Source organism: Xyrauchen texanus, chromosome 22 (genome assembly GCF_025860055.1).
Source record: "Xyrauchen texanus isolate HMW12.3.18 chromosome 22, RBS_HiC_50CHRs, whole genome shotgun sequence".
NCBI lineage: Eukaryota > Metazoa > Chordata > Actinopteri > Cypriniformes > Catostomidae > Xyrauchen > Xyrauchen texanus.
The window spans coordinates 12,823,287-12,850,849 of record NC_068297.1 but is presented as its reverse complement, the minus strand read 5'-3'; the positions used below and the strand labels follow the sequence as shown (position 1 = coordinate 12,850,849).

General features: G+C 36.0%; 1 protein-coding gene across 1 annotated transcript; it reads left to right on the top strand.

Moving 5' to 3' along the window:
* The first annotated feature begins 310 nt into the window (after positions 1-310).
* LOC127662755 (lysophosphatidylserine lipase ABHD12-like) lies at positions 311-27,354 on the top strand. The gene is made up of 13 exons (XM_052154061.1): positions 311-649; positions 12,962-13,083; positions 14,848-14,953; positions 18,735-18,854; positions 18,990-19,020; positions 19,192-19,237; positions 19,339-19,468; positions 19,586-19,623; positions 20,583-20,662; positions 22,643-22,725; positions 23,045-23,123; positions 23,213-23,340; positions 24,717-27,354. The coding sequence occupies exons 1-13, from the start codon at positions 501-503 to the stop codon at positions 24,748-24,750; spliced, it is 1,146 nt and encodes a 381-aa protein (XP_052010021.1). The 5' UTR covers positions 311-500; the 3' UTR covers positions 24,751-27,354.
* The last annotated feature ends 209 nt before the right edge of the window (positions 27,355-27,563 follow it).

Here is a 27,563-nt window from a genome sequence, read left to right as displayed (position 1 = left end):
CTTAACAATATTGTTTGAAATATTTATAGTGAAATACTGTGATAGAAAAAAGGAAACGTAAAATGCTGCGCGGGACTGCAGAGAGCGCTTGAGTGATGATTCGGTTGTGAATTCTTTTTTGAATCGGCTTAATGAAACGAACCATCCGAACGAACCGATTCGCTAAAATGATTCAGACTTCCCATCGCTAAACAGAGTAGGCAGAGCGGCTGCGTGTGATTGGCTGAATGGTTGGACGGAGGGGGAAAGGTTCAGCTGATCAGCTGGTCTCTGCAGATATCCGACTCCTGCAAAACAATGTAGGGAAAAAAGTGCTGAATGTCAGAAACGCCGGGAGGAGAGACACCGGATCACACACATACACACACTCCTGCGGTACAACCGGATCCAGTGCGTTTAACCGGCCCTACCTTTTGATTCAGCGAGGCTAAGCGCAGGACTGCAGTGTATAATCTCCAGTCTCTTGAGTTTGTTTTCCTTTGCTATTTTACGTTTCAGTAATGCGAATGCGAAAACGAAAAGACAGCGCAGATCATGACAGCTGTGCACTACTGGACGACAGCTCCGACCTAAAGCATTGCAACAAACACACACACGCTGGTACTGATCCAGGAGGTTCAGAGAAAGCTATGGGAAGACGCTACAGGAGGTGAGACTGACTCCATACACAATGTAGTGTTATTCGATTGACAGCTGGTGTTACACACGTGGTACTGATGTTCTGTGGCATAAGGATGTGTTCATATTTTTGTTCCAGTATAAATTACCTGATAAATTATATGCCATTTTCAAGTCCTGTTGGATGTTAATTAATACGATATAACATGCATTATTGTAATTCCTGTGAGATCCTAGTGGCTTTGAACTCTTTTCAAAACATATATTCTATGAATGAATCAACCCATGTGACAGAGACTTATGAGAGGAACATATGTTAGGAATTGTTTTGCCACAGAACATGATCAGCAACTTGTGGGAGGGGTGTGAAGTGACTGTTTAATTGCATGGCTGTTTGAGATATTTGTATGTATTTGCACAAGCATTACAAGAATGATGTTGGGTTTTTCAGACTTTTCATCCTCCAACAAAATGGTTGTGTGATTTTGTAACCATTGGATAGAAATGTATGACACAATTGTAACATGGGGATTATTTTCAGTTTTGTGTCACAGGTCTCAATGAGGACATTATAGTTTGTGTAATCAGGCTGACCTTGTATGCACATAGTATCTTTTTGCTTGAAACAGATTTGGGGTATTTCTGTAAGCACAAGTGGAACATTCTTAGAGCCAGAGTTGGAGCCCATCATTGTGCCCTTACATGCAAAGATTAATGTTAGTTTTCTAATACATTGTAGGCTGATATGAAATGCTTTAATGGTGGAAGGAGATCTGTCTAACACATCTTATATCTTCTGCATATTTACTTAAAACAGAGCTTTAACAAAATCTGCAAAATGTATTTAAACATGTTCAAATGAATTAAACAGAGCTGAGAGTAGGCTACTTCATTCTTATTAGTAAATGAAAAGATTTAGAAATTAGCAAAAATCAGGGCTGTTTATAAGCGGTATAAGCCCCTGAGCCACCTGGGGGCACCACCAAGCAAGTATATATTTTTTTATAGATATTTTTTATTCTTAAATATACTAAAAGTTGCGAGTAAGGGGGCCCCCTTGTGGCCCGAGATGGAAGGGAGAATGTAACTGCAAGGAGAGCGTTGTAGCTAGATGTGACCGGCATGCACACTCCAAGGGTTTTTTTGTCATGAAGAACACATACAGGTTGGGAGCAGAAAAAGGAAGAGGAGTCAGACCACTGCTAAGAAATTAATGTAAGCCAGCTACCTAGCTAGATGGTGTTTGTACGTTGTCATTCATGAAATTGCAACAATTAGGTAGCCAACATTTGCAGTAGTGTCCCGTTGTAAATAGATATTTATTGTTATTAATAGTAATTTAAGGGCATCCATATGCTCAGAAATGGCCCTGACCAAAATATATAATAAATGCAGAAGAGGTGGGAGAATAACAGACTTTCTAGTTCCAGTTCTTAATTGAGTTCTTTGTTGCCCTGCTAAATAACTGATCAGGATGTTGTTGAGATGGGTTTGGGCTATTAAAGCAGTTTTCATAGAACAATTTATTTCAGTAAAGCTTTTAAGATAACAGGATCAGATTTCGTCTGTTCCCTGTGAATCAAACCTGAGATATTTTGTTGTTACTAGTGCCATGTCCTACCTGTTTAACTACATAAACTAACATAGTAGAGTAGAGCCACTGTGTGTTGCATCAAATTGGTTTCCCACATGTTTGCACTGAATGGTGGATATTAAATGTGTGGTGACATTTGGAACTGATATATAGCTCTAATGATCATAATATTCTCTGATTAAACTGGCTCCCAATAGGATTTAGCTTTAAGAGTAAACAGTTACGGGCTATTTTCTGCAATAATGCTACCAAATAATTAAGTCAGCTGAGGACTATTGGAGGCCAAGAAGTGTTATGAAAGATTCCAAGAACAAACATGAAATGGAAAGTCTCTTGTTGTAAAAGAAGTCTCCAAATTAACATGAAACACGAGCATGAAGCGGTTTATGTAAGTTCTACCATCGCTCCTCATTTGAACTGAAATGCTACTCTTCTGTTGTACTGGATCCGTTGCTGCGGTAATCAGACTCCCTCCAGGGCTGTATGGGTCTGGGGTATTGGGTGCACAGGACAAGCCACATGTCTGACACAGGAGCTGCTCCAGATTAGTCTGGTTGCAGTGACATATCTGTGACAGGCTGAGGTCAAGGTCAACAGGGTCAGTTTAGTTTTAATTCATGAGATTAGCTTAATCAACAAAATCCAGTTTGCATAAAGTTTTGATCAAGTGGCCCTAAAAGTATTTGGACACTATTTTAAATATATAAATTATATTATTGCATTAGATTTCACAAAATGTTTGTTACATTTATATAGTCTTAAAAATTGGTTAAAAAATATTTGGAATATCTGGTTGTCAAATTAGTAGAACTTGTCCATAGTTAATGTGATGAACTACAACTGTGGTTACTCAGACATCTGCGTGAACTTGAGGGGAACTGACTTCAGTTCATACGTCCACTGAAATCACATTGGGACCAGTTGGTTAATAGCACAAAAAGTTGTTTATGAGAAAAGGTCTAGTCTAGTGTAACTTGTTTGCTGATGCAGTTTGGCTTGATGTTTTGTTATGCAATGAAATTCAATCATTTTTAAGTGTGACTTTTTGAAGACTCTGTATATACCCTGAACATTTTTTTAATCATAACACTAAAAATATGACAGTAAATATGTTGTTTGGGTGCATTCCCCTGTGCTCCAGGCCAAAGTGAAGACATTCAACTTTTAGCAGATAGCAGTCTTTCTCTTGCAGGAAGACAAACCAAATATATTGATCATTAGAGCTGCAATTAATGACTGTTTTGATAAACGATTATAAGAACGATTATGTGGCTATTCACAGATTATTGCAATGATTAATCTTTAGCTCTTAACCGATTATTCTGCTTGTGTCTTTACTTAAAAGGTTTTATTTAACATGCTTACTAACAATAAAGAGAAAAAAATATTTTACAAATACCTCTGAATGACATTCACAGAATTAAAGGGGGAAAAATACTTTTTACAAGTTTAATTCATTAAAGAAATTCACTGCAAAAAATACTAATGTTATCAAGAGTTTTTGTCTTGTTTTCCATTTTAAAAATCCTTAAAACAAGATACATTTAATTGAGAAGCAACATATACAATATTTAGACTTGCTTTAAGAGAATGTATCTTAAATATACAGAAAGAGTATTTTTTCACTTGGTTATACTTTTGCGAGAGCAGTAAAGACAAAATATACTTGTATTCAAGATCTATTCTCTAAAAGCAAGTCTAAATATCTTATATGCTGCTTCTCAGGTGAATGCATCTTTTCTAAAAGGATTTTTAGATATTTTAAAATATTTGTATTTTTTATATTATATTCAACTTTCTCAGAAACATTTTGTATTCTGCATTATAGCTGTTAAAGTAAATGTATATTGTTTTAAAAGTGTTTTACATGTTTATATTGGAAAACAAGACAAAACAAAAACAAATCAAAAACATATTTTGTTGCAGTTTATAATGGGGCAAAGACTACCTTCTCTCACCTGTCTGTTTACTTCAGACAACCTGTAACTCCCAAAAAAACAAACTCTAATATTAATAAAGCTGCATATTGCCAATTTTCTTCACGATAAGAAATGCACAGTGACATGTATAATAATTCAATAAGTCGCGAGCATCACGTTATAATCTAGCTGCAGCAAGCGTGCGCACTCGAGGGACGAGCTCTCCCGCGACAGAGTGTTGCATCAGCCCTGTGCAGTTTCAATCTCTCCCTGTAGATCGGGACATTCGCACAACTGATAGAAGAGGCGCTGACCGCACAGAAAAATGCCTGGTAGTTTGTAGTTATTTACATGATCTGCTTCTGTATTATTTGAACTTTAATAAAGCTATAACGCATTAAATGTAACTGCATTTAAGATGAAACGTCGGGGTGTTTCCTTTAATGATGCTCGACATGCAAAGTTTGCTTCAGCGGAGCGGCAGCTCCACTTATTCCACAATGAGAGTGCTTTGGTATTTAGCTTCTGTATTGCTTCTGTGATCTTTTTGCATTTTTGCATTATAATTCCCTCATACTTTGCATTCTACATCACCTTAAGCTGTTTGAAAAGTTTAGAGTGCATCTGGACTGTGAGCTGTGTAATTCTTCCTCTCCTCAGTCAGGCACGAACTGCAGTGCTGCTCTCAAAGTGATCTCATGATACAATAAATGAGATGAAACGACTATTCGACAACGAAAATTTTTGTCGACAATTTTTTTTATTGTTGTCGATAATCGTTATGCACATAGGGGCATATCTGAATTTGTATCCAATTAAAGGCTCTCTTGAATTAGAATGTCACTCCCCCTAATACCAACTACCTCTGTCAAGCAATAGCAAATACAAAAGGGTAATGGCTGTGACGTAAACTAAAGGTTAAAAAAGGAGTCCATTGTTGAAAAGCCCGTCTTCCTGATTTATTTGGAAATCCATCAACACTTGTAGGAAAAATGCACTCTTCAGAGCTTTTCATGGGGTTCTTAAGGGGTTATCAATATTATGAGTGGTCAGAGATGTTCATTAGCTTGAGTGAAAGAAGAGATGAGGGAAAGGAGAAAGGAGAGAGGGGGAGACGTAGAGGAAGTAGAGCGTCTGAGATGTAGCATGGGTTTCTTTTATTGTGCTGTGTTTACAGATTCTCTTATCCTTCACATATCTCTTATCCGTCTTGAGTGATCTTGAGCCGTTTGCATCATTGCTGCATAGTTCAAAGACAGGGGAGATTGTCTTCCATTCGATTCCACATCAGCTTGTCTTTAAAGGCAAAAGGAAATCAAAATTGGCTCCATTTATTTTTAACATCATTATACATATAATTAAGTCCTGCCATTCGTTATTTACACCAAATATTTTAGAAACCAATCACATTATATAAGTTTAAATGCTTTACTTCTGTCGTATCTTGTGTGATGTGTTTAAGATTTACTAATAAGGGGAGAATCTGTTCACATTTAATCAAGCCCATGTAAGCAACCCTTATCGTCCGTGTTAGTAGAAGGTTCAGGGTTTTGTTGTCTTAAATAATAGGAAGGCATTAGAGTAATATTTCTTCTCCAATCTATTAACAGATTTCTATTTTTCCTCTGTCAATGTAAGTGACCCAGACCTGTCATGGTCTATCAAACATAGCAGTAGTTGCTGGTTTGTGAATGTGCTCCACTTTTGCTCTACTATTTGTCCTTCTACTTTCTCCTCTTCATTCTTCATAATTTAGCCCTCAACTGTAGGCCTGTCTTATCCTAATTGCCCACTAGCGTGGAACAATGTTGAAGGTGTTTTAACTTGATCTTAAAAACACTCAAAAAGAGACATCTGTAGTGCATGTTTACATAGAACAGTGTTTCCCAAACCAGGGTACGCATACCCCCTGGGGGACAACGGGGGTTCATGAATAAAATGATAATTTTTTTTTTTCTTCAGCAATTGAGCTCAAACTTTCTGAGAGTGTCAAATGTGGTAAAAAAAAAAAAACTGCGCAATTGTGCAAATACTTCCCCGCATTGCTCGAAGTTGGCCGGCAATGCCATAGCTGCAGTGATGCTTATATCCTGACTAGGGTTGTGTGTAATTACATTACATTACATTTACATTTATGCATTTGGCAGACACTTTTATCCAAAGCGACTTACAGTGCATTTATTACATGGACAATCCCCCCGGAGCAACCTGGAGTTAAGTGCCTTGCTCAAGGACACAATGGTGGTGGCTGTGGGGATCGAAACAGCGACCTTCTGATTACCAGTTATGTGTAATATTACCACACCAATATACCGGTACTAATGAAGTATCTCAATACCAAAAAAAATTAAACGATACGTTGTTAATTACTGTACCATATTACAGTATGTTGCATTGGCAAAATGTTATGAGAGGTGACATTATTTACTTGAAAATAAAATGTCTAAAATATCTCGATATGGCCAAGTGTGATCATTAAACAGCAGACGGATGTAATTTAATGAAATATTATACAGTCACATTCGCTGTGTTCTACAGAATGAAAGAGAGGTGCTGCTCTGCTCTGTCATCTATTTCACACACCTGCAGGCATTCACACATGCACGCACACACACACAAATGCAACACACACAACTGGTGCTTGATTTTCATGCAGTGCGTTTAATGACTGTGAACACTTACATCTTCACCGGTGCAGCTTGGAGTTTTCAGCTTGCGAGTGGTAACAGGAGTATTCCATTCGTAATTGGAAGCTTGATATAACCAGAACCTGTCAAGAACTCAAAGGTCTGTCAAAATAAAAGTCCCGCTAAAATGAAAGTTCTATTCCAGTGTTTCCCAAAAGATTGTCAGGTTTGCCGTGGAAAATTAGCAGATTCTACAAAATAAATCAGGGCTCTGGACTGAGACAAATTTTTCTAACATTGTTATTGAACTTTGCTAGAGGTCGCATTGGTGCGACTACAAAGTTGGCTGACTCTCTGATTGTGCTCTGTAGTTTTTTGTTCCGCGTGAGAAATATCAAACGGCAAACATTCCAAATGCGAAAGGAAACAGCTTTACCTGGATCAGTCAGCGCTGCTCAATGGATCAGATCAGCGCAGAGAATCTTATTTACACGTGACCGGTCTTGAGTGCTCAGCAGTGCAGATCATCATAGAGCTGCGAGAAGCACAGCTGGGTCGCAAATTCGGCATTGATTATTTGTTAAAAAAGATACAAGATACATTATTTGAAAGCCCATAATGTGTCGATGATAAAACCAGTTTAAAATTACAATTAAACAGCATTGAAAAGGAATAAAGGAGAAATCTGCACAATGAACAGACAGAAACTGTAAGGTTTCAATCCACACATCACAGATATTTAAAAAAAAAATAATAATTACCATGAATTTATACCAATATAGGATTATACCAATTTAATTTCTGGATGTGTTTTTCTTATGAAAAATGCCATAATTAGTTTTATGGTTACTGCTAATTATGGTTTTACTTGTTCTTTTGGTTACTATGATTTATTGCAAATGCCACAGTTAAAACTATGAATACAATGGAACTTTCCATTTTCCAAATGTTAGTCTGGAGCCATGTAAATAAATGGATAAATAAAAATACATTTCTGTGGCATTGCAAGAATTCATTTGCAAGAACAAATCTAAAAATAAGAAAAGATGCAAATTTGTTGTTTAATTCATTACCCAATTAGCACTCTTGCCACCTGTGATCTCATTATACACTGGACCTACATGACTTGCGTTTTTGCATAGCCAAATTTCAAACATTACGAGTAAACATGCAACTAAAAATCATGGAAGTTCTTGAAAAGGAAAACTATCAAAGATGGTTATGTGGGACAGTGGGATAGAGGTGTGCCATGGGATTTGTTTAATTGTAAAAAGTGTGCCATGGCAGAAAAAAGGTTGGGAAACACTGATCTATTCAACTGGATGCATGAAACTGAAGACAGAAAAATATAACTACTGTACAAAATGGATGAGGTATCAGGGCTGGTATTGTACCGAAGCCAAAATGTTGGTATCGGAACAACCCTATTCCTGACACAGTACCGGCAGCTATTCTTGCGTACCGGTACTCCAGAACACAATGAGAGGGAGTTACAAGTATGTAGTTATGTCATTTTTAGCACAACCATATATTTATCAGGAAGTCATTTATTCAATATATATATATATATATATATATATATATATATATATATATAAAATAAACAAACAGTATCATACATACTGTTCCTTGTGTGAATATTATCTATGCTTTATATAAGTCACTATAAGAGCAAGTACTGTATTTTTAGATCATGCACCAGTGTGTCTTGCGCCCCTTTTCATCCATTTTGCTGTGATGATGAGCTCGCAACAACAAAACCAGCACTCTTTTTGAACCAGGTCTTTTTCATGAATCACCCGAAAAACTTTTCTTTTTTATTGGGAAATTAAAAAAAAGAGTTAACAATTGTATAAATGTAAGTGCATATCCATAAAAGGCTTGACAATAGAAAAAAAATAAATAAATAAAAATGAAACGAGACAGCCTCGATGACGTATGCGGCCTACAAGACACAGTTTGAACTCAGGAGCTCAGGTTAGCGGTTTGAATCCGATTTACTTTCTCAGTGAATCAGCCATCAGTGAGTTCACAACTGGCAGTGCAGAAATTTCAAAATAAGAGTCCCATGCGTATTTTGGGCCTCTTTATAATTATGTCATGTATTGTGTACAATTTATTTTCTTCTGGTAATTATTGATTGTGATTGGAGTAGCACAATAAACTGCATCTGGGATTTCATTCAATTTGCACTCTTGTAGTCTCTGTGTCTAGGCCATCCGGTAACAGTAAAAAAAATATTTTAAAACAATTACACACATACACACACATATATATATATATATATATATATATATATATATATATATATATATATATATATATATATATATATCAAGCTTTTGACACTTAGGACAATTGAGGGACTTAATTGTACACAACTTGTAAACAACTGCCCAAGAAGACAAGACTACTATATGCATACTATACTTTATGTAAATATCTGTAATTTAGATTCTGAAGTGCCGTACTCTCTTATTTTTTTATAAATTCTGAAAGGGGTGTGAACCATTTATGAGACAAATGGGAATGCAAACCTATCTTCTGAACTATATATACTAGTTCATTAAACCTTCGATTAATGGGTTATCAGCTGACTTCCTTTTCTTTGGCTTTCTATCTTGTTTCTGAACAGCAATCTAAATCGAGAAAATCTGTGATTTGGCTGCTAAAAACAGCCATTTGGCTCTTTAATGTTTCAGTTTAGGAGCCAATGGCTCCTATGTAATTTTCTTAGTCTGGAGCCCATAGATTAATGTAGAATCAGAATGCATTTATGGTTTGCCTATTCCCCCAGATGAATGGCAGGTATTTTGTACAGCTATAACTTTACAATAATTGAATAATAATACAGCAGCTATGTATTCTTGATTCTGGATACATATTCTGGATTAGCTATTGTAATAGACATATAGTATATAATGGATTCCGGGGGCAGTGGTGGTGTACACATTCATAAGCCAAAAGCATCCATGAGGTTTATTGTCTTGAGTTGATGTGTATAGAAATTCAAACTGACCAATCAATGCAGTAAAGAGGAAATCTCTCTTTTAAAAATGTCTTAAATGTGGTAAGAAGATGGCCAAATGCTGCCACTCTTTAGAGATGTAAATAAACTCATTACTGGTATATTAAAATCTTTCTCTTCTATTTTAAGCCATTTCTGATTGACTATGTAATAATGAAATGTGGAATGATTGTGTGTAGTAGTGTGTTGCAGGTAATCATTTTTAGAGACTTGTCTTCTGCCAAATGCAGAGACGAACACACACAAATGAGGATAACCAAACTAACTGGTCATGCACTAGAGAGCAATTTTCCCAAACAATCATATTGCATTGAGATAAGCATTTCAATTGAGTGATCACTGTGACAAGCCAAAATGCAATAAATATGCATTTACATTAATATATTGCATTAACTAATCTAACATTGTAAACAGTAAAAATTGCTTTAATATTTATTGGTTCCAGACAAATTATGGATTATTAAATGTTCACAATCTGTGTTCTCTAAATCTTAAATCTAATTAAGTCTCTAAGCATTTGCACATTTCTGTAAGATCTGAAGTTCCTTATCTTTTTGCTCATTGCACCAGTCATAAACGTTTTGTCCCTGCACAGTTCTGGACTTCTATGCCCAGACTGCCGTAATAATGCCCATATGGCAGTGCAACGGCATGGCTTAACATATTAGTGCTCCCCTGAAGGTGTTGGAGCTGTGGTCTGGATGCTCTTGTACCTGCAACTGGTTTTAGAAGCACTCTGGTATGTGACATGTTATCACTATGCAAAACTGCACTGAGCCTTGACATCTATAAGCTAACCAGAAATCACACTTCTGATTTGCACAATTGCACTTCAATCTACATCTACTTGCAACTTGCAATAGTATTGATGCACATGCACACACAAATAAAATACTTTTCTGCATAGCTTATTGTTCTATTTGCTAATAATCAGTCACTTCCAGAAAGGTTACAGTATATGCATGCACCTCGACAGTATATGTGTAAGCACAGGAGAGCAATGATTCACTGTGCAGGCTTTTTATTTTGTATTTAGCTCTGCTGTTACACAATAGTCTTGCTTTCCCTTTATCACAAGCACGTTGCACTCATACACAAGCAAAACATCTCACATGGTCAAAACTTCAGTAACTCGCATTGAAGCCTTATCTTTGCAGACACCTTAAGATAAGCAGTCTGCTGCATTTATCACCTGTAGGTATATCATAATAAAATCTAACACCATTGTCCCAGGCACATTGAGCTGTGGTACAAATATCAAAAAACATGATTACAGTTATATAGTTACAATGGAAGTTGATTTAACATGAAATATACCTTTTATTGCTTATTATTATCTAATCAATAAGATGTTTGAAATGATAGTCGATTGCCAATTGCATAGAACATATTGAATGTTTTTCCCCCTTGCTATGTTTGATGTACATGTTAGCTCCACAAAATGGTTTATGTCTTGTACTTGAGTATGATATTTCATTTGTCATTTGCGTAGTTTTGTCTTGTGACAATGAAAACCCTTTTCATCTAATGGGAGTTCACTTTGTTTACTGTACATTACTAAAATCAACATTTATCATGCACGCAACAGACAATTACCACTATCCATATCGCTGATCAAAGAGAATCATGTTTTTTATGCTTTTGCCAATTCACTCTCACATGCACATTCATTCAGGTAAACACACACCTTACAGTGTAGCTTAGGGGACTAATGGGGCTTAGGGGACCACTGCACTGTACAGCTCGCCTCAACTCGACTCTGTTTGCTTTTTTGGGTCTTCCACTGTGGATAGTACCTGGTACCTGATACTTTATTTGCTACCACAGGTTCCAAGCGAGCCGAGCCGAAACTAAATGTGATGTCAAAATCCTGCAGATCACAGATTGGTCAGGGAGAATCATCACTACCGGCGTTACTGGATTTCCGACATGGGACATCAACCCACTAGTTGGCAACTGCGATAACAGTCATTCACGTGCCTTTTCAAATTGTGAAAAAAGAAATGGCTGTCCGCAAAACCACACTGTGGTCAATAAACGAGGAGCAGACTGTTCACTCGTTAGCGAAGAAAGAAATGACGCAAAACTAAAGTCTCTCAGGAAGTGTCTCAGCTGTTGGCCGCACATGGCTACCACCGGACCTACCAACAGTTTAGGGAAAAGTAAAAAAAAAAACTTTGAAGTGGTACGACCAAATGGACACTATCTAAACCGGCGAGCAATGGGAGGGAGAGTGCCCTGTATGCAGCCACGATGGAGGATGGTACGTTTTGTTATGTTAACTCTATACTCTGCTTGAAAGCTTCACTTTATTTAGTTGACCAGCTACTGGAATGATGGCTTATAAAACAACCAGGCCAATTTAACTGTTACACTTGTGTAAAATCACCATGCAACAACTGCTTTATGCAGCACAATGAGCTAGTAGCTAACAGCTAGCGGTTGTGTTATTGTTTTGGTCCATTTGTGTCGTTTTTAAGATGATGTCACGGCAGTGTAGGCAGCGCAACTATGACGATCAGCCTATAATCCCACCCACGTTGTTGCGGCACTAAACTGCAGTGGAAATCAAGCAGAGTGAGTAGAGTTGAGGCGAGTTGAGTCGAACCTTAACGTGCAGTTGAAAAGTGCCATAAGTCAGACAGGGTAAGTTTGTTCCTCTAGTGATTTTTCGCTTTCTCTCTAATTTTAATCGTGACGCATTATACTCTTCAGCACAATTTAGAAGTCACCACTGGCTGCAAAGATGTACACTCTTTAACTGGAGAAAGTGAGAGACAAAGAAGGACTCAAAATCCTCAAAATAATGATACATTCGTTAATACATTTCCAGCCTAACACTGTTGTTCACCTCTCGAATTAGCTTTCCAGATTGGCCTACTAATTGATGGCCTACTCATGACAGAAGAGCTCTATTGGGCCAAGATACATCAGCCAATCAAAGTTGAGAGAATGTTTCTCATAGCCAATCATTGCAGGTCTTGTTGAATAGGACCAAATTGGACTTGGTATGTTATAGTATTTAATTTTGAGATCTTTAGTCTGTTCTTTTGTATTTTAACACTTGTATTTATGAAAAGGAAAGTGAATGCACAAGGAGAATGTATAATGTGAAAGCACACCGGAAATCAGACTTGATATTTAATATGTTTTTCTCTATTTCTCTTGTCTGCAGAGGTGGTCTGATGTGGCGGATGACGAGGATAATAATCTGGGTGCTCGGAATCTACATCGCCATCCCTGTTATCATCAAACTCTGTCCATCAATACAAGCAAAACTAGTATTTTTAAACTTTGGTGAGTCTTAATGCCAGTGTTTGTAAACTTTGAATAATTAAACCAATATTTGTTTTTAGCCCAGTATTTAAAGAAGATATGAATGTGTAGTGACGTCATAGTGACCCTTTTTCGATTCTGCCTTTTGTCCCACACGTGAATTCTTGTTTCTACTCTGAATATTTCCTTTAATAATACTTAATATAAAAAAAATATTGTAAAGGTTGATTTCATCTCAGTAATTTGGTTGTGGTGAATGTTAGGGAGTGAAGATAAGGGTTTAATCTGGAGGTGGGGTAAAATACACCTTTGGCGAAATTTATGCCGTCGGCATTTAACAAAATAAAAAGACAAAAATATCCTGAAGGTCGCACAAGGGTTAAGTTTGACACACAGACAGCCTTTTTCACAAGAAACAATAACATCATTCATCGGTCAATCCAGATAAATGGCCACACTGTTTGCTTACTTCAACACCCTCTCAAACCCTGTCTCACACACGTTTCTCAGTCCTATCTCAAATGATCCACATATTCACCCAAAAATTCAAAAGCTGTCATTATTTACTCACCCTCATGTTATCAATATGTGTGACTTTCTTTCTTCTGTGGAACACAAAAGATGAATATTCTCGCTGCTTTTTTCCAAATAATGAATGTGATTTAAGGGCTGACACTGTCAAGCTCCAAAATAACAAAACAAAAAACCATCATAAAAGTGGTCCATTCAACTTAGTTGTATATTCCAAGTCTTCTGAGATTATACAATAGTTTTGTATGAGGAACAGACCAAACAGTAAAGTCAATAGTCAGGATGACTTTTGTTGTTGTTGTTGTTGTTGTTGTTGTTGTTGTGATTTTGGAGCTTGACAGCTTCAGTCCTTGTTCACTTTCATTAAATATAAAATGGAAGCCAGGATATTCACCCAAAAATCTGCTGTAGTCTTCCAAAATATTCATTTTGAGCAAACTATTCCTTATTTTGTGGTGTCTTGGGCTGATAATAGCTTTAGCCTTGTGCTGTTTCAGCAGTCTGCTGATATTTCTCCACACCACTTTTTGCTTCTGTTTGCAGTCTGATCTAACTATGGACAAAACGTGTGTAAAAGTCTGTTTGTATGCATGTTTCAAATCTGTGACTTAGGTCAGTAAAATTAGTCAAGTCATCAGTCTGCTCTGAAAGCTTGTGACATGCTTTCAGTTCACTTACAATTTTGGTTAAGGTTTCTTGCACTAAAAAGTCACCACTTAGATTTACTTGAACATTTTCTACTCTTTCTCTGACCTTTAAGATTAAACAGGCTGTTAAATACTGTACCTTTAAGACTTCTTTAAAATGGCCTCTGTTATGATTGGGTAACCTCCACATACTGGTTTAGATGAGACTGTCATTCATCAGGGTGAGCCATGTTGCTGAATACTGAATAGGGAATGCTATGCAAACATGCCAGTGTATGTGGTGGGGGGCGAGAATCAATAACTTTATTTTTTGAATTTATTTCTATTGATTCATTACATTTAATGGGGCAGTTCACCCCAAAATGAACATTCTGCTATGTTTTACTCACCCTAATGTTGTTCTGAACCTGTATGGCTTTCTTCTGTGGAAAACAAAAGATGTTAGACAGAATGTTAGTCTCAGTCACTGATCACTTTCATTTATTTACTGTGTCTTTATTTTTTAGAAGAGCTGGAAAAATCCTGTTTTTGCAATATCTCCTCTTACATTATCAATTCTTAATTAGTTTGAAAACTATTTATCTCACTGTCTGACTCTCCCTTTCAGTGCGCGTGCCGTATTTTATAGATCTGAAGAGGCCACAGGATCAGGGCTTGAACCACACTCGTAACTTCTACCTGCAGCCAGAGGAGGGAATCAACATTGGAGTATGGTGAGAACATAGACATGTGAAATGAACTCTAAGCTCTGTATCTATGGCTGAAATACAGCCACAGCCCAACTTGTTCCCCCTTACCTCCCCCCATGGCCATGGCTGTCTTTCTGAAGGGCGTTGAAAAACTAATTGAAACACAGCCTGTGGCCCAGAGTGAATGTAAATGCATAGTGACACCACGGACTACACAGGCCAGTGGCTGCAGGCTATTGTGTGTGTGTGTGTGTGTGTGTGTGTGTGCGTGCCCCTGTAGGTTTGACTTTCAGTGAGTAACAGTGAGAAGGGCCATATAGGCCTCCTGGCTCTGAAGCTGCAGTTTTCTCTGTGCAAATATTCTTCTGTGCAATGGGTGGTCAGATTCAGTATTGAAAAGGGGATTCTATATCTAAATTACCTCTGTTATGATTGGTAACCTTTTTGAATAAAATTATAATATTTGCTTATGAGTTGGTTTGTATTGTTCCAATGTGAACTGGACAGAAAAGTATTTGAACATTTAAGCTATGCTTGAAAATATGAAATCACTGCATCATCATTGCATCAACCAAGTGACATTTTGAAGATAGCACAATAAAGGTAGGTTGGTTGACTGGTTGACTGGTAGGTACTATATAGATTGGTTGGTAGGTAGATCAGTAGGTAGGCTGGTAGTTATAAGTAGATTGGTTGGTAGGTAATAGGGGTGTAAAGGTTCTCGATACAAAATTGAACCGTATGGTTCGCCACGCACTGTTCTGTTAGCATTTGTACTGTGGCTCATCTCAAGTTTAATGATGCATTAGGAGCACAAGGTTTTGCGAAGAAAACAAACCATCAAATAAACGTGTGGCTCTGCAGATGGATATGCTCTTCCTGTGTTTCATGTGGGTCAACTTTCTATCAAGAGAAGCTGCCCTTTTAACTGTTCATTTGATGATATCACAGATCTGCAATCATTTGTGTGTAGTTTATAATGGCTTGCGGAGGAACAAACTGTAGATATTAAATTCTCCTGTCTGGGGAAAAACATTTTTGCAATCAATTACAAAAGCAATGGTTAAAAAACCTTTACAAAACAGGCTTTGTTTGCAGACATTGCTCGATGCGAGTGCCATATACTGGTGGTAATATATTTATATATGATTAGCTATTTAGAAAGTTGGTCGATTTTTAGGTAGGTAGATATCTAAATTTTATCTAAATTGAGACAAACATTTTTAGGTGTGGCATAAGTGTCAAAAAATTGTTTTACATTGTATGTCCAAATGTTCTCGAACCAGATTGTACAAAATGCACATTATAATTCTCATAATAATAAAGCTCTTTAATACACAATTTAAATGCTTAATGTTTTAAAAATAGTACGAGTTTCTCATATACCTTTCACTACTAGAAAATATCACAAACAAATAAGCCTTAAATATTAGTGGGCTTTATTTAGGCTGATCAAGTGCAGTACAAGTAATAGAACCTGTCCTGAAAAAGTATGTGAAAATGTTTAATGTTTTAATAATTTGTTTGTCTTGATTTTTATTATCACATTTTAACTTTTTTTAAATATAAAAATTTTACATTCTATCAATTAATATTATTTATTTAAATCGTATATATAAAAATGATATGAGCTGTCATTGTTTGAAATAGTGTGTATGATTTACAAGTAATAACATCAAGTTTACATCAATTTGCATAACAAGCGCTATAATGACACTGTCACTTTAAGAGTTTAACGCACATCTCACCGACTTGCACAGGTGTTTCTGTTCATTCATTAATGACAGAGATGTCTTGTTTTTTTAACATCCATACTATTTGTTGTTAAAATTAATATTCCTTTTTGCTTTTTATCTGACTTTTAAGAACAGAAAGGATATTAAAAGACACATTATTCAGTGAAAATGGAGTGCGGGATCTCATCTTTGATGAATACATATTACATGGAAGAAAAGTTCAGTTTTAATCTGAAGCACTTTTCAACAAAACAAACAAGGCAATTTTCCAGGTATTCCAGTAGATACATTTCTAAAAGCTAAATTCTGGCACTTTAAGTTCTTCAAGGACCTTGTGTGAACTTTGTTAGCGGTGTAGAAAAACAGCGCAGTAGGGGTAAAATCGAGCAATAGAGAGATTATGATGTTTGACGGGTCAATACATTTATGATCACATGGACCGAAAACAATGTTTAAAAAGTTATATTGCATTTTGCCTATAGCCTATATATGGTTTGTCATTTATTTTGTTCACGATCGATACATCGAAATTTGAAATATTTTCTCATCCCTACTCTCTACAAATATCTATTTTCTTTTTTCCTGCATATGCTATTTGCACCCTGGTGCAAATAATGGTAGATACTATTTAACCCTGGTGCAAATAGTGGCAGATACTATTTAACCCTGGTGCAAATAGTGGCAGATACTATTTAACCCTGGTGCAAATAGTGGCAGATACTATTTAACCCTGGTGCAAATAATGGTAGATACTATTTAACCCTGGTGCAAATAATGGCAGATACTATTTAACCCTGGTGAAAATAGTGGCAGTTACTATTTAACCCTGGTGCAAATAGTGGCAGATACTATTTAACCCTGGTGCAAATAGTGGCAGATACTATTTAACCCTGGTGCAAATAGTGGCAGATACTATTTAACCCTGGTGCAAATAGTGGCAGATACTATTTAACCCTGGTGCAAATAGTGGCAGATACTATTTAACCCTGGTGCAAATAGTGGCAGTTACTATTTAACCCTGGTGCAAATAGTGGCAGTTACTATTTAACCCTGGTGCAAATAGTGGCAGTTACTATTTAACCCTGGTGCAAATAGTGGCAGTTACTATTTAACCCTGGTGCAAATAGTGGCAGATATTATTTAATCCTGGTGCAAATAATGGTAGATACTATTTAACCCTGGTGCAAATAGTGGCAGTTACTATTTAACCCTGGTGCAAATAGTGGCAGATATTATTTAATCCTGGTGCAAATAATGGTAGATACTATTTAACCCTGGTGCAAATAGTGGCAGATACTATTTGCACCCATATTTAAATGCTAACATTCAGTATATAAGCATCGCTGCAGTGTGTTTATTGTGTTTATTTAGAGTCCTACAGACACCCTAATACAACATCTATCCCTAAACCTAACCTTAGCCTTCCCTTAGAAAAATAATATTAGTTTTACTACAGTTACCACAGTCTCACCATGGTATTTTGAAGTAAAATTATAGTAACCACAAAATTAACCATGGTTACTATATTACCACCATATTACTGTAGTAGCACCATGGTTAATTGCATTAAAACTATGTTTTCTTCCAGAAAACATGATTACTACATAAATACTATAGTAATACAGTGATGCAATTAACACACAAGCGACGTAGAGCCGCGGAAAGAAGGGAAATTGTGCGATCGACAGACCCCACTTCCGGATTAAACCCTTCTCTGCACTCTCTAACATTCACCGCGACCAAAATACTGAGATGAAATCAACCTTTATAATATTTTTTTACATTTATTATTGCAAGTATTGTTAAAGAAAATATTCAGAGTAGAAACAGGAAATAGCATTGTAAAAGAAATGTGGGACAAAAGGCGGAATCGAAAAAGGGTCACTATGACATCACTACATATTCACACCTTCTTTATACCCCACTCCACTGCAGAAACACCTGTTCTCTAGTTTGTTGTATATACTGTATCTGGGGTTCCACCAAACGTGTGGGAAACAAATAGCTGCACTGTGTGGCAGATGATATTTACACCGGGGAACAAAATGTTTTTTCTCTCTCTTTCTAAGGCACACTGTACCTGCAGTGATGTGGAGGGAGGCTCAGGGTGAAGATGCTGAGTGGTATGACCGAAGCTTCCAGTCCAATCACCCTGTCATCCTTTATCTCCACGGCAATGCGGGGACAAGGTACACAAACGCACAGGCACATGTGAACCGTATATATCAATTATCTAATATAAAGCTTAATTCCAAACTGGATCGGTCTCGGTTATAAGGGTTCTTGCATCTTATATGTTAATTTTACCTGAGTTTATGTTTCAGAGGAGGGGATCACAGAGTTCAGCTCTACAAGGTACAAAAAAAAAAAAAAAATCATATTTTGCATTTTAATCCCTAGTTTGTATTTCTTTATCCTTATTAGGCATAACAAAACATACATCATATTTCACCTACTGTAGGTTCCATCTTATTTCATCTAACCGGGTGATATTAGACTCTTTTCTCTATGTGCTTGACTCCACAGGTCCTCAGTTCATTAGGCTACCATGTAGTCACATTCGATTACAGAGGTACGTCTGGCGTGATTTTAATGCATTATTTTAAGGAACAAGTCAGAATCTACTGTAGTTTGATTTGGTCTTAAATTCTGTGTGCTCATTGGTTTGATCAGGTTGGGGTGACTCTGAAGGCAGCCCTTCAGAGAAAATGATGACATTAGATGCCGTCTTCCTCTACCAGTGGATAAAGCAAAGGATTGGTCAGAAGCCCCTCTACATCTGGGGTCACTCGCTGGGCACAGGGTGAGACGAACTCTCCAGACCATCTCCGTGTGGTTGGTGAATGTTCACAGCAAACTTCTGCAGATGGAACTTTAGTTTTTGAATCCCTACTGATGCTGTTCTTTCCTGTTTTTCCAGAGTTGCCACTAACCTAGTGAGGCGTCTGTGCGACCGGGGTATGTTAGCATGCTTGCATTTGTGCGTTTGTCTGTTTTGATGTGTTGCTGTGGGGATAAAATGTCTAAAAGAATTTGCCTAAAGAAAAGAAAATTCTTACAACAACTTCAGTAACACTTTACAGTGAGGTTCCATTTGTTAACCATGGAAGCTGTGGAGTGCCAAATGAAAAAGAATGAACAAATAAATGATCAATATATTACTTTGAAAATAAAAACTTGAATAAATAAACCAATTCATACATGGAAAAATATTTGCGTCTTTTCTCATTTATAGATATGTTCTTGAAAATTAATTCTTGCACAGTGGTTCGGAAACACTGAATTAAATACATGACTTATTAATTCACAATTGTATTGTTACATTTTTAAACATGAATTAAATAAACACATTTAAATGTGTCCGTTTATTTTTCCATGTATTAATTGGTTTATTTATACAGTACACATTTTTATTTTCAAATTAATAGACTGATCATTTATTTCCTCATTCTTTTTTTAATCTGCTCTCCACTGCTTCCAAAGTAAACATTCAATTGTTAACATGAATTTTTATTTAAATAAATGGAACCTTATTGTACCTAAGTGTTACCAAAACGTCTTGTGAAAAAATATAGTCCTTTAAACAGACTAATTGAAGTCTAATTTAAATCTTAAAATGCCAAAAGATGTGTTTTATGGTTAGGGATAATCTATCACAGTTACAATTGGTTTATATTAATAGCAATGGATATGAATTGAAAGAATCTTTAAACCAGAGCTTATCAATGTCGTGTATCATGGTCGTAAGGAAGCTGAGAGCCTCGTGTTGAAGTTTCAGGAATAGACAGCTTTCATAGGAACTGACTTAACTGGATTAAGGTTGAGCTGTCGTAGTTGTAATTCTCTAGACCAAGACTTTGAGTTACATAAGCTTGTGGAGTCATGCAGTGATTTAGACCCCATTTTTCTATTTGCAGGGACACCACCTGACGCGCTGATCCTAGAGTCACCCTTTACAAATATTAGAGAGGAAGCCAAGAGCCATCCCTTCTCTATGGTGTGAAATCCTTGACTGTCAAGTACATGTTATCTCTTAAAGGCATAGTTCACCCAAAAATGTATTTGTTTCTTCATCTCAATGTTGTTCCGATCACATCTGATATTCTTTCTGAAATATAAAAGGAAATGTTTGGCAGAATGTTAGCCTCAGTCACCATTCAGTTTCATTGTATGCAAAAAAGATGCATTGAAATTGAATGGTGTCTGAGACTATCATTCTGCCTAACATCTACTTTTGTGTTTCATGGAGTAAAGAACGTGTTTGGAACACATCAGGGTGAGTAAAAGATGACAGAATACAATTTTTTGGGTGAGCTATCCCTTTATAAAAAAACATTTGTAAATGAAAGTGTGTGCATTTGTATACAGTGCATTCAGAACGTATTCAGACCCCTTCAATTCTTTCACATATTGTTGTGTTGCAGCCTTGTGCTAAAATGCTTTAAATTATGAAAACAAAAAATAATGTCAATCTACACTCCATACCCCATAATGACAAAGCAAAAAACTGATTTATGATAAATTTGCAAATTTATTTAAAAGGATAAAAAATACTGAAACATCACATTGACATAAGTATTCCGACCCTTAACTCAGTACTTAGTTGAAGCACCTTTGGTAGCGATTACAGCCTCAGTTATTTTTGGGTATGATGCGACAAGCTTTGTACACCTGGATTTGGGGATTTTCTGCCATTTCTTTTCTGCAGATCCTCTCAAGCTCTGTCAGATTGGATGGGGACCATCGGTGGACAGCCATTTTCAGGTTTGTTTGGGTTCAAGTCCAGGCTCTGGCTAGGCCACTTAAGGACATTCACAGAGTTGTTTCTAAGCCACTCTTCTGTTGTCTTGGGGTCATTGTCCTGTTAAAAGGTGAACCTTCGCCCAGTCTGAGATCTTGAGCGCTCTGGACCAGGTTTTCTTTAAGGATATCTTTGTATTTTGCCGCATTCAGCTTTCCTTCAACCCTGACCAGTCCCTCTGTCCTTGCAGCTGAAAAACACCCTACAGCATGATGCTACCACCACCACTCACCATTGGGATGGTCTTGTGCAGGTGTTGAGTGGTGCCTGGTTTCCTCCAGACATGACACTTGGAATTGAGGCCAAACATTTAAATCGTGACAATTTTATCAGACCAGAGAATCTTTTTTCTCACAGTCTGAGAATCTTTAGGTGCTTTTTTTTTGCTAATTCCAAGCGGGCTTTCATGTGTCTTGCATTGAGGAGAGGCTTCCATCTGGCCACTCTGCCATAAATCCCAGATTGGTGGAGTGTTGCAGTGATAATTATCCTTCTGCAAGTGTCTCCCATCTCATGATCTCTGGAGCTCAAACTGAGTGACCATCGAGTTCTTGGTCACCCCTCTTACCAAAGCCCTTCTCCCCCGATCCCTCAGTTTGGCCAGGGGGCCAGCTCTAGGAAGAGACCTGGTTGTTCCAATCTTCCATTTAAGAATTATGGAGGCCACTGTGCTCTTGGGAACCTTCAATGCAGCCACATTTTTTTGTAGTCTTCCCCAGATCTGTGCCTCACACAATCCTGTCTCTGAGCTCTGCAGGCTGTTCCTTTGGTATCGTGGGTTGGTTTTTGCTCTGATGAGCATTTTCAGCTGTGAGACCTTATATAAACAGGTGTGTGCCTTTCCAAATCATGCCCAATCAGTTGAATTTTCCACAGGTAGACACAAATCAAAGTGTAGAAACATCTCAAAGATGATCCAGGGAAATGGGATGCACCTGAGCTAAATTTTAAGTGTCATAGCAAAGGGTCTGAATACTTATTCAATGTGATATTTCAGTTTTTTCTTTTTAATACATTTGCCAAGTTATCAAAAATCTGTTTTTTGCTTTGTCATTATGGGGTATGGAGTGTAGATTGATGTGAAAAATTATTTAAAGCATTTTAGTATAAGACAGCAACATTAAAAAATGTGAAAAATAATTAAGGGGTCTTAATATTGTATGTTTATCTCTATAGGTTTACAGATATCTACCAGGATTCGACTGGTTCTTCCTGGATGCTATAACTGCAAACGACATTCGATTTGCCAGCGACGAGAAGTAGGTTCTTCTTTTTTTATACTTTGTTTGTTTCTATGTGAGCTTGCGTGAGATTGTGTTTGTTTTATGGACTGTTGAGTGTTGACTATGTCCATACAGCTGGAGAGAGGGGGGGTATATATACAGTATATATACATTTTCCCTTCAGTATTCAACACAATGTGGACTTATAGTTCCTAAAGCTGTTGTGATCATGTAATTCATACTATAGGATTTACACCTGACCTGCATTGTGAGGTGACAGGCTGTATTAAGACTAGATCTATGTTGTGAATTTAAGTTCCCTCATATAAGTCTTTCTTCCTTGCGTCTTTCTCAGTGTGAACCACATATCCTGTCCGGTTCTGATCTTGCATGCAGAAGATGACACAGTTGTTCCCTTCCAGCTTGGAAAAAAGGTAAAAGAGACATCCATAGCTACAGTATATTATCAGATGGATGGTCACTCTGATGGTAAAGCAGTTTTTTCTCCTCTGATTATCCACAGCTGTATGATTTGGCTGCTCAGAGTAAGAGTCTGAACGGACATAAAGTGCAGTTTTTCCCTTTCCCCAGCTCTCTGGGCTACCGACATAAGTTTATCTACAAAAGCCCACAGCTATCAAACATACTCAGGTGTGTATTCTTCATAAACTGCTGCTATCTGTACTTTTCCCCCTGCTAAATGCTGACAAAACAGTTCAGCCACATTCATTGTTTTATATCCCTTGGATTCTTTTTAGGATTGTGTCAGGTGGGGTATTTTATGTATTCTATTGATACCCCTGATCAACAGTTGTGGCAATAGACAGTTAATGTCTGTATATCTTTGTGCTCTGATTTATTTTGTGTTGTAACAGCCCTGCCTCAACACTGATTGGCATTGTTGTTAAAAATCTGCCAGGCAGGTAGAACTGGACATTTCTTTAGGAAGAGGGGAGTTGTAAATATTTGAGTGATTTACAAGAGCTGGTTTATTGTAGAGCTAACTTTTTTGTCTACTGAAGTCTGATTTACATTTTTTACATTGAAGTAATGTTTTAACCTCACAATTAATTTAATTAATATATTTAAAGTCTCAATTTTGTATGAATATAGTATCACATTTAATTTTATTAAATTGAAATGTTTTGTTTGTGTTTATATAATTAACAAAGTTTATAATAAATATTACTGACTTAAAAAATATAATAATTATTATAATATTGATTATTTTTTAAATAATGTTTTATCTTTACAATAAATTAATAAATGTTAACTTATTTTGGTATTTTTATCAAGATCAAAGGGCTGTGTATGTATGTATGTATGTATGTATGTATATGTATAGTGTATATATATATATATAATTTACTTATTTATTTGTAAGTATAATTGGCATGTATTATCATTATTTTATTATTATTATTATTATATACTATTTATTTACTATTATGTATTATATATTTTATGTGTAAAATCAGAGGAAAGTGCCATTTTAATTTATACAATTAACATAAATTATTATTAATAATAATAAAATATTTTTATATTTATAATGCTTTTGTCTATTATTAGTATTATGTATTTATACTATTATGTATTTTGTATATAAGATCAGAGTAAAGTGCTTTTTTATTTGTATTTATATAATTTACTTGAATTATTATTATTAATGATAATGATATTTTAACCTTATAATTAATTTAATCAGTGTTATATTTTAACTTTTATTTGTGTATGTATAATCAGAATGAATTATTATTAATAATAATAACATTATTATTATTATTATTATTATGTCCAAAAATTTAATTGGTAACCTCAATACCTCATTTATAAATTAACATTCATTATTATTACTTTATTATTTACATTAAAGCAATGTTCAAACCTTACAATAAAATTAAAGAAGAATTTTCATTTTAAAAAGAACAAAACTGCTTAACTAGATTTCCAGGTTTTATTTCTTCAAATAGGCAGTAGATTGTGAGAAATCTTATGTGTTCTTCTTGTTCTTTTTTCTCTCATAGTGAGTTCCTCAGTACATCGCATCCTCACGTGTAGTCAAGATAATTTCACCTGACTGCCCTCTCACACACACCCACATGTACATGTGTACACACAGCACTGTGTACATCATGTGTATATGCAATGCGCACACAAGCATGGACTGAAGATGCACTAGTTCTTTTGCATTCCTATGTTAACTTAAAACCTAAGGAAGGAGAAAGTTTTCAGTTTTTCAGGCTGATTTGTTTCACTGCCTCCTGTTGTCATGGTAACTGATCTGAAGGGGCAGCTAGAACACACAGTATGCAAAATTATTTGCAAATATGCACTAAAATTAATGCTTAAGTCAACAAACCATCAAATGAATAAAGAATACCAGCTGAAGTTTTAACGATGGCACTGCGAAGACCACACGTGGATCACGGTCAAAGGAACAACATGCTATTATGATGTCACTTTTCTGTGGCGAGAACGGTCAGTGCAAGCTGACTGTGATTCACTCCTTTTTTACAAATGTACTAAAATGATCAACAATATCATGGACCTTATTAAATTCTGAAATCCACTCAATGTGAATAAAACGGGTTTTTTTTTAGGTTGAACTTGGATTATGTACAAAACAAATGTACTCTTTATTTTATTCATTTAAAATTTTCACCTTAATGAGCTAAACTTAACGGGATATATTTGTTATTGGATAAACCTGCAGCTGTGATTTATATTGCTGTGTTTTGTTTGGTTGCTTGCTATGCATATGTCCACAGTCAGAAAGGAATGACATTGTGAAATGAGAATTCCTTCTCCAAAACCACAAATGGTATGTGATTATTTATCAAAAAAAATATATAAGTCAGTTGATCGCTACTAGTTTGCATGCCTGTTACCGAAAAAAAAAAAAAAGAGAACTGCAAACTGTATAAATAGGTTTCTTTCTGTATGTGAACTATATCCTATTTTTTTTTTAAAGTTGTTTTACCCTTTGCACATTCCAGAAAAAGACAACTGGTTACTTATTACCTGGACATGTTCATTTACATATCTTATATGAAGATCTTTATTTATTTGTATTAATATGAAATGAATTTCAGTGCCCTCTCTTTTACTATAGAGCCAAAAATGCCTGCAAGTCAGCACCTTAGAGACATAAGAACGGCTTTGGTGACTGTCCATCTTGAAAATGTTTTTTCTTTTCTTTCAATGAGCTCTTTAACGTCTTATCAGGATTCCAAATACCTCATTAATGTTCAGTAGCAGTCTGATGGGACTTTGTGCAAAGCATGTGAGGTCTCCAAATGAAATACTTTGATTTTATCCAAACATCCATTTTAGTGTGTCTTCCAGTATTTTATAATTGGGTTCTCTTGTTTGGCTTAATGTTTGATAGGGGTTTTAATGGGCAGTTTATTGGGGGATATATAAATATGCAAATGATGTCAAATTAAGTCAAGGACCTATTTAAGCACCCAGATCCATGATTCTATCAAATAAATATTTAGCAATAATTACATCTTTGATGTGCTCTGATGTCTTATGTACATACAGTATAATAATTTTTTCTTTGTTGAGTGTAATGACTCATTCAATCTGATCATTATTATCTGCAAATGCAAATCATACAGTGTAATAACTCGTTTGAGAATCAAGCCTACTGTATTGTTTCTCAATGTGTCAGGGTCTATTTGTCTAAGATCAGTTTTTTTTTTCTTATAGGGCTGATTATGACAGCAAGGTCATGTGTGCATGTAAGCTTTGATAGTAGATATAAACTGGCTGTCCTTTCTGAAAAGGCTCTGTGCACTGCAAATGTTATTCTCAGGAAGAAATTGTATCACAGTATTTTTCTGTCCTCTGCCAGTGTGTTGAAATGGAAATTCTGTCATCATTTACTCACCTTCATGTTGCTCAAACCTGTATTACTACACACAAAAGGAGAAATTGTATAGTTCTGCTGTCTAGCTAAAAATTTACAAAAGCAATTGTCCATATGACTTACGACTTGTTCACCATATTTCAGAGCTACAGCAGAGGGGAAGATTTTCAGTGAATAACCATTTCATTCTTTAGTTCTTTCTCGCAAAAATCAATTTAATGTTTTATTTTTTGAAGCTTCTTTGCATTACACTAAGTTGTACAGGTGTGGAACAACATGAGGGTGAGTAAACTATTACAGAATTATCATTTGCGGGTGAATTATTCCATTAACCAAAATCTTAGTTTGTGGAGCACTGTATAGAAATAGCACGATAACCAGAAATCAAGTTTTAGAAAAGTGCAATAAGTTCTAAAGCTGAAGGACAACCTTACAAAAGACCAAAAAACAAAATCACTTCTATATATCATACTATTTCAAAAAATGACTTTTAGTGGACCACAGAATATTTGGCTGTTACTGTTACTGCTCTGAACACAGATTTTACTCTGCCGTCTTTATTGACGTTGACCAAACTTTGCATATTTGAATTCAACACTTTATCTTTAAAAAAAAAAAAAAGTTTGTTTTGTAATGAACTGAAATACTGCCCAGTTATTTCAACAGCAGCTTTTTGCAGAATATAACATGAGTGATTTACAATGTTTGTTTTCTTTCTAAGCTGCTAAACCTTACTGAATACCTGCACAGATGTTAGTACAATATGTTTGTTTGTACACAATAAAGGACTGGGCATGTGTAACATTAGTTTCTGTTATCATTTCTTTGTTATAGTTTGGGATTCAATGACATCTCTTCTGATCTGTTAATATTTCAGTAATTTGTTTTCTGAGGCAGGAAAAATTGCACAGTGAATATATTGTGAGCTATCAGTCACTATCAGTCACTATCAATCACTATCAATTGTTCACCTACTTCTGAAGGTTCAGCCCCTGAT